Source organism: Carettochelys insculpta, chromosome 2, assembly GCF_033958435.1.
Source record: "Carettochelys insculpta isolate YL-2023 chromosome 2, ASM3395843v1, whole genome shotgun sequence".
Lineage (NCBI taxonomy): Eukaryota > Metazoa > Chordata > Testudines > Carettochelyidae > Carettochelys > Carettochelys insculpta.
This window is the reverse complement of record NC_134138.1, coordinates 249644855-249662368: the sequence shown is the minus strand read 5'-3', so window position 1 is coordinate 249662368 and position 17514 is coordinate 249644855. Positions and strand designations below refer to the sequence as shown.

The 17514-nt window shown below is 42.1% G+C and overlaps 1 protein-coding gene across 7 annotated transcripts in view; it reads right to left on the bottom strand.

The window, feature by feature from the left end:
• Positions 1–659: 659 nt before the first annotated feature.
• The window catches only part of JCAD (junctional cadherin 5 associated), a 42670-nt gene continuing 25815 nt past the window's right edge, over positions 660–17514 (bottom strand). For all 7 annotated transcript variants that reach the window (XM_074984928.1, XM_074984929.1, XM_074984926.1 and 4 more), the window contains 2 exons: positions 7076–10773; positions 660–2117 (listed from right to left, as the gene is read on the bottom strand). In XM_074984928.1, the coding sequence (XP_074841029.1) occupies positions 2083–2117; positions 7076–10773 (3733 nt within the window). In that variant the 3' untranslated portion in view covers positions 660–2082. The remainder of the gene's footprint in view (positions 2118–7075; positions 10774–17514) is intronic.

Here is a 17514-nt window from a genome sequence, read left to right as displayed (position 1 = left end):
TTCAAATTATTGGCAGGCACCTCAACTTTGCTACTTTGACATCAAGTGGTTCATTAAAAGAAAAGCAGAGTGTGACTCTTTACTGAGACGGCAAGGGGGAGCAACCCTATTTTGTAGCCATTACTAGCACAGAGATGGCATAAGGCATTGCTAGTGTTCAGCTGACAACGAAGCTAATTATGGTACTACAGCCACAGATGCCAGATTTAGAAAGTAGAATGGAGACAGCTAAGACTTATGCATACAGATTGTTCACAAGCATAGCTGGAGAAAGTCTGCAAGAGGCAATTCAATAAATTATACAATCACATTTTCTTTTAATATACAACAAGCTTTACAAATTCCATGAAGTTCCTGTATTACAGATAAGAAATTCTTGCTGCCAAAAGCACAATGGGTTTTTCTCTGTTTTTGCCAACTCACTGACCACACAAAAAATTAATATTTCAGGAATATGAAATGTTCAGAAGATAAAAGGTAATTCTACAAAATAAGAAATACTAGTAACAAAGCCTTTGAGATTCATGGATAAATTGTGAAAAGAAGGCTAGCAAATAACTTTTAAAAAAAATGGAAGTGGACATAAAGGCTTTAAAAAAAAAAAACAAAAAACACACAGTGGTCTGGTTAATTCAGTAACAAACAGTAGAGGGTGCAGGCCTTTTTATGTAATCTTTAATTTTTGTTTAAAAAAGCCATATACTTGAAAGTCACAAAGACAATGTCCAAATTTATCCACCACCTTCAGTGATGCCCACTGGCTCCAAGGATAAATATGACCACAGTTTATTTCCCACACACTAGCCTAATTCAAAACCAAACCACAAACAAATGTTTAACAAACCAACCCAGGTGTTTCATCAGAGCTGCTCACAGACATTGAAACAGGCCTCCAAACCCACTTTTTGGTAGTTATAGCCAGTGGAATGTAATGTAACAATACCAGCATGGATGGTTCTCAGCTGTGTTCTCCAAAGAGTTGCTCCACAAAGAACGATGCAACAGATGAAGGAAAAATTGTAGAAATTAACTCCCCACTACATATGCATTCATATACATCGATTGCTCTTTTCACAACAGAAGATAGTGGCAGTACTGGATATGCAACCATATGAAACATGCATTAAGATACATAAGTGACCTCTCCTTGATCTTTCTTTTTAAAATATAATACTTTATACTGGCCACTTAACAATTGTTTACGTCGTAGAAAAATAGACAGTTTTCTGTAACAAGAAATATAGTTAACTTTGTTAAAATGGGCTATCTTAAACCAGCAATTATATCATATAAGAATTTCTAAACAGCAAAACACAAATAGATAATACTGAGTGCAAAACAGCCAGTGGTATTGTTTGCATTGGTTCAAAACAGTTAGTGGACAGCTACTGTAATTAGACATTCTGTACATTGTACTACAAAAGTCTTGATCTTTTGGGAGCTTTGGGGAGTTTGCTTTTATTTTCTCTACATGTGGCTAATATGTATTTAATCAAAATTCATTCAAACTGTGGAAATCCAAACTGATTTCCAAATCAAGCCACTTTCATTCCCCTCATCTTGCATTTATTTTAATGTATTCCCCCCAGCCCCTTCAGTGCAGCAGCACTCATGAATCATGTCTTAAGCCAAAGATTCCTCAACTTAACCAGTTTAGGCTTTAGAGATTTAGAAGTTGAGTATTTAAATTCACATTCCTTTAAAATCATTTTACTAATCTCTTGTGTAAATTTAAACAAAGTAAGAATAAGCTTCAAAGCCGAACCTTATCGAATTTACCATCCCATGTGAAGACTGTTAAACATATTTGCCAAGTTTAGGAATTAAGTCTTAATGCTACAAAAACCAGATGGCACCCAAGTAAGAGTCAAAGTTTTCTGTGATCGCTGCAAATCAGTTATGTATGAATAACTAATTTCCTCCTGGCAGTAGTAGGGGCTTTATCAGAATACCATGAATGGCTACAAATGGAGGCAGTTTCCAAGTGTTAACACACAGAGAAGGGTTGGGGGGGGGGGTGGAGAAAATCAGCAAAACATTCTCAGGAGAGCAGACATCTCTAGATTCTCATCTGTGTTCATTTCACACCCTTTCAACCCTGGAGGGATCATACATATCTGAAAAATGCAAGACAGGAAAACATTAGTGATGGGTTCTGAAAACAACTCAAGTTTAGCAGTATATTTAGCTGGCAAGAGAAATACGGCACTGTTTTCTTAATTTAAAAGCAGAGAAATACCCTCTGAAACACCGCTCGTGTGGAAGTCAATTTAGAAATTGAATAATTAACTTGCAATTATTTTTCCGTGTGTGTGTGTGTGTGTGTGTGTGTGTGTGTGTGTGTGTTTGTGTGAGATATTATATATATATCAGTGCTGGTGCCAGACAGAGCCTTAGAGATGCAAATTTTTGACTAGATCCAGACTCTTGTCCCATTGCCCCCTATTCTGAGCTATGATTTGGGAGCAATTCCACTGAAGTCAGTGGAACTACACCAGTGTAAAATTTGTGTAGATGAGATCAGGATCAGGCCGGTCAACTAAAGAAGAAGTGTTGCTATTCTGCCATTAAGTGGCTCCAGTGCTCGGCCCCACGTATGTCTGTACTGCAGCTGGGAGCCAACCTGCCAGCCTTGGGTGACAAACCCTGCTCCTACGGCTCTCAGCAATATGCTACATAGGGTGGTATAAACATTGCTGCACCAGAGGTGGCCTAGGCTAGCTACTTGAACTTTGACCAGGGGATAAGGTGAGTTTGAGCTTTGGTGGGGCCAAGCCTCCCTCAGTGCCACAACAGCCATGCGGCCATTTCTAGTCTGCTAGTATGAGTGTCTACCCCAAGTGAGAGACTTCTTCTGAGCTACCGTGCAGATATTCCTTAATACTGCAGAGCAAAGCAGGGGGTGCATATACCTCCCAGCAGTGCATCACAGCCCTACCTCGCAGCACCATTTTAAAGTTCTGTCTTCATCCCAGGCGCTCTTTCCTAGCACTCGGTGCCTCCTGAACACTGCACAATAATATATTAGCTATAAACGCTGATATGGCAAACAGACCAAGTTTTATCACTGTGGCCAGGCTGGTTTCCTTCAGCATGCAAAACTCCAGGTCGCTGTTTTCAGAGTTATTGTGTGAGGACACAATAGACAGAAGATGTGATTATTATTAAAGAAAATCAATCTTGTGTTTTGGTGAATGCAACAAGTAAACAAACAGCGTCTCTAGATTATAACCATTTTTTTCTAGCTTAAGGTATATGAAAGCTGGTCTGTTTTCAGCAGGCTTCAGACTGAAGTCCTTACTCAGGTTCTGATCATGCAAGCAATTTACATGCAAGCAAATATCTACATGCATATCAGCATGCAGCACAGGGATGGGATTGCACTCAAACTCAGTGTATGTACGCACCTAAGACACTTTGAAAAAATCCCACTCAGTCTGTAATCATGTACCCCCCCCCCCACTACAGTGCCTGGTCACACAAACACTGGTGGTGCATGGGGGTAGCAATGTGTGCTTACAGGAATGAGTATACAAATTCACTCATATGTACAAGTGCTTGTAGCATTAAGGCCTCAATCAATGGAAGATTTTCCCTGAGTAAGACTTCTGAATTTGGCCTCATGTGGTATCATTTTGTCTCCTTTCTTGCTGTTCTCTCCTTGCAGTATTTACAGGCAATGAAGACAGTAAACCTTGTCAGCAACTGATATTTTAGAAAATGCATCATTTACCTTTTTCTGACAGTGCCCAAACATTTTTTTCCTTTAATTTTAGTAACAGACAGCCTATGGCTCAAGATCAACAGACTGACAATAAGACCAGGTCTACACTAGACCTGAAAGTCAATTTCAGATAAGCAGTTGTAGCTACGGCAATTGCGTAGCCAGCATTGACATATCGGAAATCGACTTTTGTGAGTGTCTTCACTAAGGAAAGTCAACGGGAGCATTCCTCCTGTCAACCCTCCATACACCTTGTAACAACAAGGAGTATGGTGTCAGCTGCCAACCCCAGACAGATCAATTTTGCGTGTCTTTACCAGACATGTAAAATCAAATTCCAGAAGATCAGAGACCCTGACTGGGTCGATCCTGATTGAAGTATAGACTAGCCTTAAGATTTCAAAAAGAAAGAGTTTCCCACACCTGTTCAGATAGCTCATTACTTTCCTGTAATAGACAACTAATCAGAATGACAAACACAGTAAGTATCCTTGTCCCACTTTAGACACTAGGAAAACTTGCACCATCCTCACTGTGATTGGGAACTCCCAAACGCTTGCAGCCCAGCCATTACAGTAGTCTCTAAAACTAATTGTGGGGCTGGAAGGAATGGATAGGCAGGGATATGAGAGACCACTGGACTGTGGAGTTAAAGCTTGGAAAGGTAAGAGTCATTTTTAAGCTTCCTAAGTAATTATTATAACCAGTTGGGTGGAATATTTTTAAATCATGTGAAATACTTTCACGGGGTCCTTTCAAGACAATGGCACTGATTTGTTCCCATTTATTCACAGTACAATGACACCTATCTCATGTACGCGTTCAAAACAAAAGCAGCAGTTCAAGAAGCAATCTGTTAATATGCATGGAGCAGAAATGTACTTGTGTGGTTGGGCATACAGTAAGATGGTCTGTTACGATGGCAAAGAGTCTCGGTGCAGCCATGTTAGTCTGTAGCTTCACACATAATAAAGAGTCCAGCAGCATCTTAGTCTCTAATGGATTTAATAAATCATGAACTTTCATGGGTAAAACCCACTTCCACTCCATTCATCTGAGGAAGTGGGTTTTACCCACGAAAGCTCATGACTTAATAAATTTGTTAGTCTGTAAGGTGCCACAGGACGGCTTGCTCTGATGGCAGCTTGCATAAGGGTCTCTCTTGTACTGTAGTCTCTTGCAGTGTGTTTCATTTAATGCCAACTCCCTCATTTAAAAATAACTGGTGCATTGATGAATTATTGTATAAAACAGCAAAACAAAAATGTTGGTGCCTCTACTCTATGTGATTAGTCTTCACTGTAGCTATGAGAGTGTCTTTTCCATTCCAAGTTACACGGCACATGGAGTCTTTTCTCTAAAACTGTGTGATACCTACTAAATTAGTCCTCACACCAGCTCCCCATTCCAGTCCACCGTCTCACCACACATACAGTAGAACCTCAGAGTTATGAGCTGACTGGTAAAGCACACACCCCTCATTTAGAGCCACACATATAGAGTCAGGCAGCAGCAGAGACAAAACTAACCAACCCCAGCACACAGCAGTGTGAAACAGCACAGAAGTGAAGGGAAAGCACAAAGCCTCTCTATAAAACTCAGTTTTAGGCTCCAGACTACACCCAGAGGCCAGGACTTGAGATTTTTCTGCATGACTTCTGTGGATATTTGGGTGTGAACAAGTTAGTGTTTCGGGTACAAGACGATGTTAGTCAAGGTGGGAGGACCTTTTCCAACCCTTGCAGATGAGCGCTATGCTCTGTAGTAAAAAAAAAAAAAAGATTAAAGGGATCAGAAAAAAAATCAAATTCTATCCAGTTATGAGAAATGTGTTACATCTTCAAAGAACCCTTACTCTCTGCCTTATTACAGTGGTATTGTCCCCACCATGGTGAGTGTACCCACATGGGAACAAACTATATATTTTAACCATAGGGATATATTCTGGCCTAAAGCAGGACACACAGATTGTAATGTGGCTGGGACGAGAGCTGGATTTTGTGTTCTGTGACAGAACAGTGAAACATCTGGAACTCTGGGGCATTATAATAAAACAAAGTCTGACTGGATACATCCCTGCAGCAGTGCCATCTCTAAGAGCTCCTAGGGAGGTTCTGCTGCCATGCTCATGCCTACCAGAAAGCATCAAGGGAGGAATACACAGGATACCTCTCTGAGGCACAATAGGGCTGGCTGGTGCAGAGAAGTTTAATTTGCCTTCACAGAGAGTCTGGAGTGTATGGTATAGTGGAAAAAGAGAAAGAATCTGTGATGGAGGCCATGAAGAATAGAAGACAGGAGCTGGGGAGATTCTGATACCTACTTAGAATTCACAGAACTCATTCCTGGAACCAGAATGGAAACAAAATTTCTTTAAAGTATGGTTGAGTTAATCTCCATCTCTCTATACTGGAGAGTTTTACACAGATTTATACTGACTCAGTAAACTAAGTAGTGTTTGTGAATTTCAAGGTGAGCCTTCAGCGATCAGAGAAATGTGGAAAACAAAAAAACTCAGTATTTGGGAACCTGCTTGTCAAGTATCATGCATTCACTCTTCACACCCAATTTATAGTCATATCTGACTTTATACAGGTCTATGGCTACACTTCTCAAGGAAGCCTGTTAATTAATTAGCAGATCACCATGTTCAAAAGACCAGATGAGAGTTCTTTCAGAGGACAGATGAATTCCTAAATTACCTTGGGTTTACTTAAGTAGCAGACAAGACTATTCTTGATCTAGGGAGCAGAGGAGTCTAGAGCATACGCTGGAAGATTTGGCCTCATGTTTGCCATGGGGAATGGGACCACATATATCTAAAACATTTTGCATAAAGTCCCTTGAACATTATCAAGAAATTTCCACCATGAACATTTAACCCTTTTCCCATGGGTGCAGATCAGAATATCAGGTTTAAAAGTCTTTTTTGTTTGTTTTTTTTGTTTCTTCTCAGTTCTGATGTGATGTGGTATGCTCTTATCTCCTTTACCAGAGAACAGACTCCTACACGTCCTCAGAAAGGGTGGGTGACAATGTCGGAGCACAAAACCAAGACAGGTTTTGTGAAATGTCACTTTATTTTCCAAAACGTGCAGTTTTCTGAAACCATGGAATGAACGTTAGTAATCAGAACCCAAGTGGGTGCAAGAATGGGGAGGATAATGTTCAATACAAGAAAGCTAGCAAATAATCTATTAATATTAAATTACTATACTAGTAGCTGTAGTATGTGGTCTTAAGTAAACAGGAAAATTACTGTTTCCACAGGTACCCCCGGGGATTTGATGCACATTCTCTATTAAAACAGTGCCTAACTGAATGCCAGAGAATGGTAAAACTGGGCCTTACCTAGATAAAAGTCTCTGTCAGCCTTCTTCTTGCCTAGTGTGGTTGTGTGTCCATTTTTGTTGAGAGAGATAATGCGCTTGGAAACAGCGCCTGTGTGCACCATTTTGCGAGAGAGTTCATTACTGCTGAGTGGGGCATAGCTTCCCCTCTCCTCTTGTACCCTGGGCTTCTCCTCATCTACTTCCTCCCCAGAATCTGCACTCTTGATACTCAGCCGCCGCATACGGGAAACTGAGTCAACTTCTTTCATTCGCACCAAACGATCCATGACAGTTCGGCTAGGGGGAGAGGCAAGTTTGCCTTGTAATGTCTCAATCACCTTCGAGGTGCTTCTCACTCTCTTTTCAGAGCTCGGAATGCTCACGTTCCTTTCAGCAAGTTGATGTGTACTAGACTTGCAAGGCAGGGCTGGATCCTCAGCTTGCCCATTGAGACCAACATGAGGTTCAAAACCTTGCTCAGTTACCAGTGTTTTAGAACTGGCTTTTTGGTCAGCACTTTGGTAGTCACCACTCAAAAAGGACAAGTCTCTCTCTCCCACAAAGAGAGAGCTTTCTGTCCACCCACACTTTCGTCTGCCCTCATAAGAGCAGTCTTTTGCTTTTACTTGGTCACATACTATTCTACCTGATGATAATTCAGGCTCTTGAATACCATTTGCAGAGCTGGTGCATTGGTGGTGGCCAGTTCTGTCCCCAGGAATTAGAGACTCCACTGCTACCTCTATTCCCAGAATCCTTGCAGCTCTTGCCTGCAGTGACTCATTTGGGGGGATCTCCATAGTATTTGCATTTGAGGAAAAATCAGAGCTGTTAGCACCAGTTTCAGGGTCAATATCCAGGCCCACAGTCCTCAAATCTGGCTCAGAGTGACCTTGATTTCTATTAATTAAAGACAATCTCACTACAGATCCTCTCTCCGAAGGTTTATCACTTCTGAGAATTGCACTTTTGTTCCATTTTACAAATTCTAATGCATTAGTTACATAATTTCTATCTTCCTTTGTCTCTAGTAAGTCCATATGATTGAATGGATTACTCTGATTACTTGGACTACTGGACAAAACTCTCCTGACTGGAGCCAAACTAGCTCTCTGTTTGTTTGTTCTGTTCTTGTTTGTCTCTGTTATCACACTTCCATCCACTAGCCCGTCTAAACTACTGCTCTCTTTCACATTCCAGCTCTGTGAGACCCCACAGCTACCTGAATCAGACTTAAACTCTGCACTCCAACTTTCAGACTTACTTTTAACTCTTTCTTGTCTAAATACGGGAACTTCTGGTATCACAGTTTTTAGCTTGTTATGAGGCCAGAGTTCCTGAGTTGACTCATCAGTTCTGGAGGTCCCTGTCTTTGTAGGGCCACAGTCCTGCTTGGTTCCCTCACTCTGCATGCCGTCTTCACTACTAGTGCTTTCTTCCTGTCCTTGAAGCTCCTTGTTAAAACTTTCTAACTCACTTATTGCATCCCAGGGACGGCGACCAACAGGTTTCAAGAGAAATTGACCAAACAGTTCTTTACTGTTGCAGGGAGCACTTGTTTCACCCTTGACAACATCACCTCGGACAACTGCACCTGTTTCCCTTTCTTGGGTTGGTATGTTTGTGCAGAACCCATATGGCTGGCTCTGATATGCCTTTGGTGAATGTACCTCAATTACTGAGGTAGCAGTCCTTGAAAATGCACTATTGCTGGATGGACTGAGGTTCACCTGACCTTTCATATTGTATGTATTTTGCCTACATTTCCTGTCATCAGGGGGCAAACCTGCCAGCTCTGACCCAACCACAGATGTTGTACGGGCTAAGAATTTTGGAGCTGTTAGTTTATTATTTGGTTCAGAGCTTATACCATGGAAAATTTGTGAGTTTTTAGGGTCTTCAGTGAAACAGGTCTGTGTTTGCTGGTCTTTGTACTGATCGCCTGGCCAAGAGCCAGAGTATTTGAGTTCCCTGTGTTTTGTACTCTGAGTAAATCTGAGGTCATGCATTTGTTTCATCTCCTTTGGTTTCCACAGCTCTTGTTTTTGTAACTCCGTTTTATTGGTCATGCTTCCTGTGAGAGCTTGTAACTCCAAGTCAGTTGAAGACATACTTAAGAGACTTTGTTCTTGCAAAGCTCCATTGTTATCAAACTCATTCTTCTTATCAGGGCTCTCAGTTAAGTTATTGTTCCTATCAGTATCTGGCAGATTTGATTCAGATTTAACTGGGACAGAAACCAAACAAAATATAGTTTCATTCATTTTTTTCTTTGAACTCTTTTTGGTCTGCACCCCAGTTCCAGGTTCAAACTTTTTAAGTCTAGTAACAGTCTCACAGGTGCTATCCATATGTAGGTTTCTTTCAGAAAGGTTGACTTTCGTGTGCTCCTGATTAGTTTCATGTCTGGGAAGGTGAGTACCAGTGTCACAGTTATCCCTTTGGTCAGGCAGGGCCCAGTTTTCCTGAAATCTGTTGGATGTCGCTAACCACCTGTTGTTATGCATGGTGCTATCAGGAGGTTTCTCACCTTTTACAGTATGTAGTAAGTTTGATGGATCCAAAAAGGCACTATTACATGGTTCGATAGCTCTCTCCTGCAAAGCAGTAGGGTTGGTATTTTCAGAGTGTCTAACGTTGCCCTGGAAGCTCTCTGGATGTGCTATTTGAATATGCCGTATTCGAGGATCATCAAAAGGAATATACTGAATGGAATGCAGGTAGTCATCAGTATGCCCAGAATGGCTTTGTTTTCCGTGAGGAAGGTAGTCATCTTTGCAGTGTTCACCCACAGTTTCCAATGTACTAATGGAAGACGGATGACAGATGGCCCTCTCCACTGGATGCTGCTGATTGTTGTCAAAACACAAGTCATAGTTAGGCACTTCACTGAGGGAATGCTGATTCACACTTGGCTGAGGTGGGGACTTGTAAGATGGAGGCGGTACGTAGACAGGTGGCTCTAAACCAGAGTCTGGAATGTAAGTGTCTGGCTTCAGCTCAATACCTTTGGTTAAATATGAGACAGGCTCCTCTGTTTGCTGGTGGTCCTGAAAGCCACTGGTTTCTACCGGCGCCCTTGTCTGTTGGTGCACTTCATAGGGTGGGGGCTTAAGGGGTCTGCCATACTTGGGCTTGGCCAGAGGAAGAAGGTGGCTTCCCATTTCCCTGGTTTTTGTGAATTCCAAAGGCAGTCTGTTTTGGGGGCCAGAGGGTACTTTAGTGCTGCTTAGAAAGTGATGATTATTCACCAGGGAAGGTATTTCCACACACTTCAGGGTGTCTGGTGAAAGAACTCTTGGTAATGATTGTGATTTCCCTTTGTTACGGGAGCTAAGCACATTGTCTCCCAGAGACAATGAGTAAAGGTCTTGAAGCAGTTTCTCTCTATCCCCATCAGACATATGTCTTCCTAATTTTTTAGGTTGTTTCCAGCTTTCTGATCTTAAACTCTGCCATTTGTAGTCACTGGGCACTTTCCAGGTCTCCGTCAAGCCGCTTCTTGTCACATTCTCTGCTCCTACTCCTACCTCCAGCTCACCTTCTTTAGCATGGCTGTACCCCCCACGGGATGGCGCCAATCCCTTCATTTCAGAGTCTCCTTTGTCAGTGTAACCCAGTAATACACTAAAGTCTTGTCCTCTTCTTCTCCAGTACGCCAGATCTTTATCAGTCTTTGGCCCCACAGACCATGCTAACACAGGCTTGTCATAAAACCTGCAAAACAAACGCAGTGTTAGAGGCAAGCTGTATAAAAGCAGTCTCATTCCTTTACAGGGAAATTTATTAGTGTCAAATTCTGAATTATGCCAATAGGGTTTCCACTAAATTTCTGTAACACATTCACAAACCATAGAACTTTAAAATCCTCTCTCAGTAGTGCACAATTCTCACAAGCAAGGAAGGAGGTTAAGCTATTTGCACGTGCATGTTAGCATGGCATTTACTTATTTCTTGGTATGCATAGCTTTGAGAACACAATTAAGCACAATGTAGTATGTGCAGTCCTATAGAATATATACTATAAAAAGTTAATTGACTATGTTAAACAAGGCTTTGAACCTTAAGTTCTGCTCTCAGTTGTATCAAAACCTAGTGACTTCATGAGAGCTGCAGGGGGTAGCCAACCATAATATAATATGGCTCTATATTTGAAAAGGGAAGGTAACAGAGGGAGTTTCATAGTGTAAATTTCTGTATGAAACAGGGTTTTGCATCACAACACAATAGTTAAAACAGAAGATGGTACTGGTTAATTAGATCCTTTTTGTTTGTTTAAAGGAACAAGTCTCTCTACATATTTCAACTGTATCACTGTTGCGGTATGTATTTATTTTATGGCATACTTCTTAGGGATTTTGACTATCTAATTTTTTGTTTAAGTTACATTTAAAATTTTAAACAGAGGATGGATTCACTTAACCAAAATACATCACTGAAATATGAAAAAGGAGAATAAAACAAATTATAAAATTTCAGGAGGCAGATTTCTGAGTTAAATCCAGACGACACGATCAGAGCCTTCCCATATTTCCAGACATGGTAGGGAATACTTCACATAGTACTCCAAAAGAAAACTGATAGCTTTTTACATTAAAAGTTTATCTTTTAATAAACTGTGGTCCTGCTGTTCTTGTAAACAAGGTGTCCAAAAAATCTAACTGTCATTATTTCACTGCATAACTGCCACCAGCATAACAAGAGAAAAATCAAAATTGACATAAATAGGACAAGAATGTAGATGGAACCCAAGAATTCCCTTCCTCCTCCCCCGACCTCATATTATATGTACTGTCTACTCTTGGTTTCTACCACAAACTAATAATCGTCCCAAAAAAAGGTTTAAGTAGATAATAAAATTCAGAAAATGTAGCAATACATATTCAGAACAATCTTCAGTATTTTTTTTTTTGAAAATGTATGTGAGCTTTACCCTGTCAAGCCAAATGTTTAAAGCAAACGGGGATAAAAGACTACTTTTGTTTAAGTCTGATGGATTAAAACCCATTGTCTGAACAAAAGATTCGCCATATAAAATACAATGTGCAATTTGCTTTCTGGATCCTGTGTCAATATTAAAAGTCTGTATTAATCTATGGAATATGAAACAGGACATAGCCTATACTAGAAATTTTACCACAGTTTAGGGTGAAAACCATTAGGTCTTTAAGTGCGAGGGAGTTTGCAGCTGAACGTGTGCTGTAAGCCTTTAGAGATGACCAAGGTCATCTCTGCTACCTTTATGTTTTCTCATAATGCTGTTGTGTAGCTATCAACTGGAGATGCTGTGTATGGGTGGGTCCAGGGAACAGACAAGCTAGACCTGGTAAATGACATATGCAAGATGTGGTAAATGACATGAAATATATGGAGAGAGCAGTCATGCTAACCTATGAAAGCACACCAAGTACAAAGCCACAAGCAGTATTTATTCAAGGCTATAGAACATCAAAACCACCTGCGGGTCTAAGTCATAAAGCAGCTCTATAGTTACTGACAATGGATCACTGAATTGTCCTGGTTACAGAAAAGCAGAGTTTGTGAATAACTGATAGGAAAGTGTTACCTAGATTCCTACTGCGAATCCACCAGAAAAAAAGAGAGTCAGCTGTCAATTTACACAATTATGTGAATGTTTCCTTATTCATACGTGAACTTCAGGGGAGAGAAAAATTCCACCTTCTCGATAGTGAGAGTATAATCACGTTTCTTACAGAAGTTGTTTAAACAATATTTTGTTGTTATAGTAACTAATGAAGTTCTAGATACAATGTAAAACACCATACTGAAGATCTGCATTATGTCATCATAACAACTAGAACACAGAAAGCATGCTTAAAGGAAGGTTATGTTAGGGACTTTTGATACCTTGTAACTTAGGTATTATTTCTGAGACTGAGAATATTATTTAATTATCATGTGACTCTCAGTAATTAGATTCAGGAATGAGAATAGTAGAGGCAGAGGTAAGCATGCATTTAGTGGTATAGAGAAAAATCCTGAGAGAAAAAAAATTGAACTGTTGGATTGAAATGTTGTTCATTTTATCTTTGGTAGAAGAAGACAGAAATTGTAAAATCCTCTCCTCCACCTTTCACAATTTCTCTTGTTAGGAAAAAGCAGCAGCAATGTAATGAAAAGGAAGAACTATGACCCTAATTTCAATTAAAACTTAAGATGAAAGCAGGAGCAGTATGACTTCTATCATGACAAGTGATAGCCTAGCACTATAGTCTGCCTAGCAAAATAATTTTGTATCTAGGATACTGTGAACATATCCACAGCTGAGAATAGAACTAAACAGTTATCATGGACAGAATTATCATCAAGGGGCATCTGTTGCGAACATTTTTGATATTTGGTGAGATCACTGCTTACTGTGATTTGTGTATATGAGGACATGAGTGTTACCCACAAAAGCACAATACCTAAGAATATGCATGTTGGTCTTTAAAGGGTTACAGGACCATTTGTTATTTGCAAAAATCTCCAGACATTTTTGGAAATGTAGGCCACTATGTTTAGCTGAATAAATCAGCAATAAGGAAAGCCAATCCAGTAAGAGCTGGAGGGTAGGATCAAGAGACTTAGATTTTCTTCACCATTCTGCCAGTGGCTTGCAGGGTAGCCTTGTTCACAATACTTAACCTCCTGATGTCTCAGTTTTCTCACTGGTAATTGTGCACCAATTTGTAAAGTACTCAGACCATGAGCTACAGTTCTAAACAGGCCTCATTCAGGACACAATTCCACAAATGCCCTCTCTATGGCACTGTAGTTCTTAATCACATAAGTTTGGGGAGACCCATGGGAGTATCATATTGGATGGTGTTTACATGAGCACAATCTGCATGGTAGAAACTCTTTCCTAATACAGCAGTCCCTTGAGTTACACAAGGGCTGTGTCCCCACATACCCTCGCATAACTCAAATTTCATGTACATTGGCAGGTGGCAGCTTTTTCCCCCAGCAGAATGCAAGCTCTGCAGTTGGGGAAGCAGCAGGAGCACCTGGAGCTCCTTTTGAAAGTAAGTCCTGGGGCTGGGGGAGGGCAGTTGGGGAGGATTAAGCTTGGCAGTGGGTTGGAGCCATAGGAGGGGGGCATGGGGTTAAGCCTGGGTTAGGTTAGGGCTGCAGGGGAGTGAGGGGGTGAAGTTGAGCCACAGCCATGCATGGGGGTTGGAGAGGAGCTGGAGCCGGGCGCGTGGGGGCGGGGTGTGAGCCAGAACTGTGGCCACAGGGGGCCAGGAGGGGATTGAACCAGGGCCATGCATGGCTGGGGGGCAGGTCTGACTGGGGCTGGGAGAAGTAGGATTTGGAGTTGCACATAATACGTGTTAATATGAGTTAAGTGCAACTCGAACATAGTACACTGAGGGATTACTGTACAGCTGTTCCTATAGCTAGTACATGTGCGCTGTCAAGCCCATTCACGATTAAAAACAAACAAAACAAAGTGAAATATTCTGGACCAGAGAGTTTCTTTGCTTACTTCCCTGGATGTGGTATGAACGAGTTCCATATGAAACTACCTGGGCAACAGACTTTCAAAACACAATTTTGGAATTTTTTTTCAGCTAAAGAGCAACTGTAGCAGTATTTGAACGCTGTACCTTTGCAAATCGGAGGCCAACACTGTTCCTGAGGCTGCATGGTCTCTGGTCATCATCCATTAGAACTGGCATGTTTGAGCTGGTTACACTAATCACTTTGCACTAACCCATGTAAAAACCACTATGTATATCAGCTGCTTAGTCCTCAATACACACCATGAACTATATTCTATATCCATTTTACTGCCTCTCTCATGGTGGGGTCACACAGGGCTTTCAATTCACCCCACATTTGCAGGAATTCCGTAGTTTTTGCAGGTCTCCATAACATACTGAATTCAGATTGGGGCAGCTCTGCTAATCACTGATCAGTAGGGATCCTAGAAACCTGTTCTTTGTGGAAAAATATGTATTTTTTGTTCTTACAGAGAATCTTTAGTTTTTACATTTTATGCAAAAAATAGAAGCATAGATTACTAATTAAACTTTACAGAAAGTCCCAGTGTCACTGACAGTGACAGCCTGAGCTCCAGCCACCCTGGGAAACTAAAGTTTGCATTTCCTTCTTATTATGGAAAAACGTGGATGAGGCTGCCTGGGGCATACAGGCTGTGGGACATGCCAGTTCAGCAGAGGGGGAGCCCTTCTGTTTCAAGCTCTGCCTGCCCCATCCCTCTCCTGCTCATGCTGAGGGTTGCTTGTTCTGGTCTCTGGTCCCAGCCCTACCTGGGAGGAATCTTCCCCTCCTCGCCTGTGGATTCAGAGAGCTCCAACCCTGGTTTGGGAAGGCGTGGATGCCAGGCCCAACCATGGTCCAGCCCGGATTCAAGCTGATCAGATGCAGCTCAGGGGGAAAGAGGCAGCTCCCAATCCCCACTACTATTGCGTCTAGAGCTGCTGCTCCAACTAGTTAGGGAGGAGCCATGTGACCACTGTTCTATCATCCTACTGAAAATCAGGAAGATGGAGGAAAAAACCCATCAAGTAGCCAGCTCCCTAAGAGAGGAAAGCCTCTGGTGTCTGAACCATGGTCCCATCCCTGCACCACCCCTTCCTCCAGTGTTCCACTCCCATGCTGCTTCTTCCCCCAGAGTCCCTGCCCTACTCACTTCTTTCTGCCCCTTTCCTCCTTCCCCAACATAGCTTGGCCTTATGGCCAGTACGAAGGACCTCCCACTTTTAGAAGTAAGGGGTCCAGGGCCCCATGACCCACTGCCCAGGAGGAAACCCACTGCTTAACAGGGGCTTCTGCTCCACCACGTCTCCCTGTTTCAGCCTGCGAGGAGAGCTGCTGTGGTCAGAGAGAAAAGACTGTCTTTCCCTAACATTGTTTTAGGGCTCAAGGGAGGGAGTCCATGGCTGAGGCCTCGAAGCGGGATGTGCAAAGCAAAAGGAAGTGGGAAGCAAAGATCTCATTAGAGGGGTGCAGACTGGGGGAACGCCACAAAAAAGACATTTTCAAAGCAGGAGGTGGAGAAACAGACAACGGAAGGCCACTGTGTAACGACAGGATGGGGACTGTGTTGAAATTTCCAATCAGTGACTAACCTAATTAGCTACCACAATTAATTAGATTAGTAGCTAAAATAAACTCTGCCCTCTAGAGGTGTTTGAGTGTCCCCATTTGGAAGCAAGAGAGCATGTATGCAAGAGCGTCATCCTGCCCTGCCAAACAACTGCAACACAAGCTCCACTCTCTCCCTGGATGTAACAGAGAGACACTGGAAGACAGAAAATACGCCAGTTTAAAACACAATGCTTTCCATACACCCCAACAGCTAGTGGCTTGTAAGATTTCCCAGTAGGGCTGCTGTGTGCTAGGACTGGTTACATGTACAAAAATGAGGTAACTATTTTCATAATAGGGACAAAACTAAAACCGTTCAGGTCCAATATCTGGCTTCCTATGTTGAGGGCCAAAAGGGAAGCTTCCAAAAACAGATGTTAATACTGTTGGCTGTTAATGACCGCCTAAGCCAACAGGTTCCACTCCATTACTTCCTGTTTCATAAGAGGTCAGGGACACATTGAGCTGACAACTCGCCCTGTTTTTTAATTTTGCTCTTTTTAACAAAGCTACCACAGATAGCATGCTATACTTTCCCATCCACAATAGCAGTAAGAGACATTCCCACTTCACCTTAACTGTTAGGCAAGTTAGCTAGTATTTTCTTGTAACTCTGATGCGCCCTTAATGTATTTACCCTAATTTTCCTCCTTCTCTTCATGGGCCCAGCTTGAAGTCCTACCATAGTTTGCCACTTCACCTTCCATATGCTCTGCCCTCCTCCTTTGCTGTTTCACCCCTGCACACCTCCCATCTCTTACTTTGCTCTTGCTGACTAGTGTAGCTCCTCTAGTGGAGGGAAAGCCTGCTCCTACAAGCATCTCCACTGCCTCCTCATCGTCATTCTTCAATGTTCTCCCCTCTTTCCTTATAGGGGATATGAAGGGAAAGAGGAGCCCAAAACTGTTGGGACAGATAAGATGACAGAATATATCATATTGCCTCAATAATCAGAGGCCAGCAAGACATTTTGTAACATTGACCCTCCACAGGCCTGGCCCCCATTTTTCCCAGTTGCTGTGGTTTGGTGTTCCAGGGTAATTGGAGCTTCAGGAAATTATGTGGGCCACAGGAACATGCTGGCCTCTGCCTCCTGCAGCTCCCATTGGCAGGGGAAGGGTGAACCATGGCCACTGGGGGCTGCAGGTGGCCATGCCAGAGGATGGTCAACCTCAATGAACTGTCTTGTGGTATGCATACAAATTAACCCGATGGGCTGGGACTTTTCAGTTTTGAAAAACAGATAGCTAATTAAGGGAGGGGGCTATGACAGAGGTCTATAAAATCTTGACTGGTGTGTAGGAAGTAAATAAGGAAGTGTTATTTACTCCTCCTTAT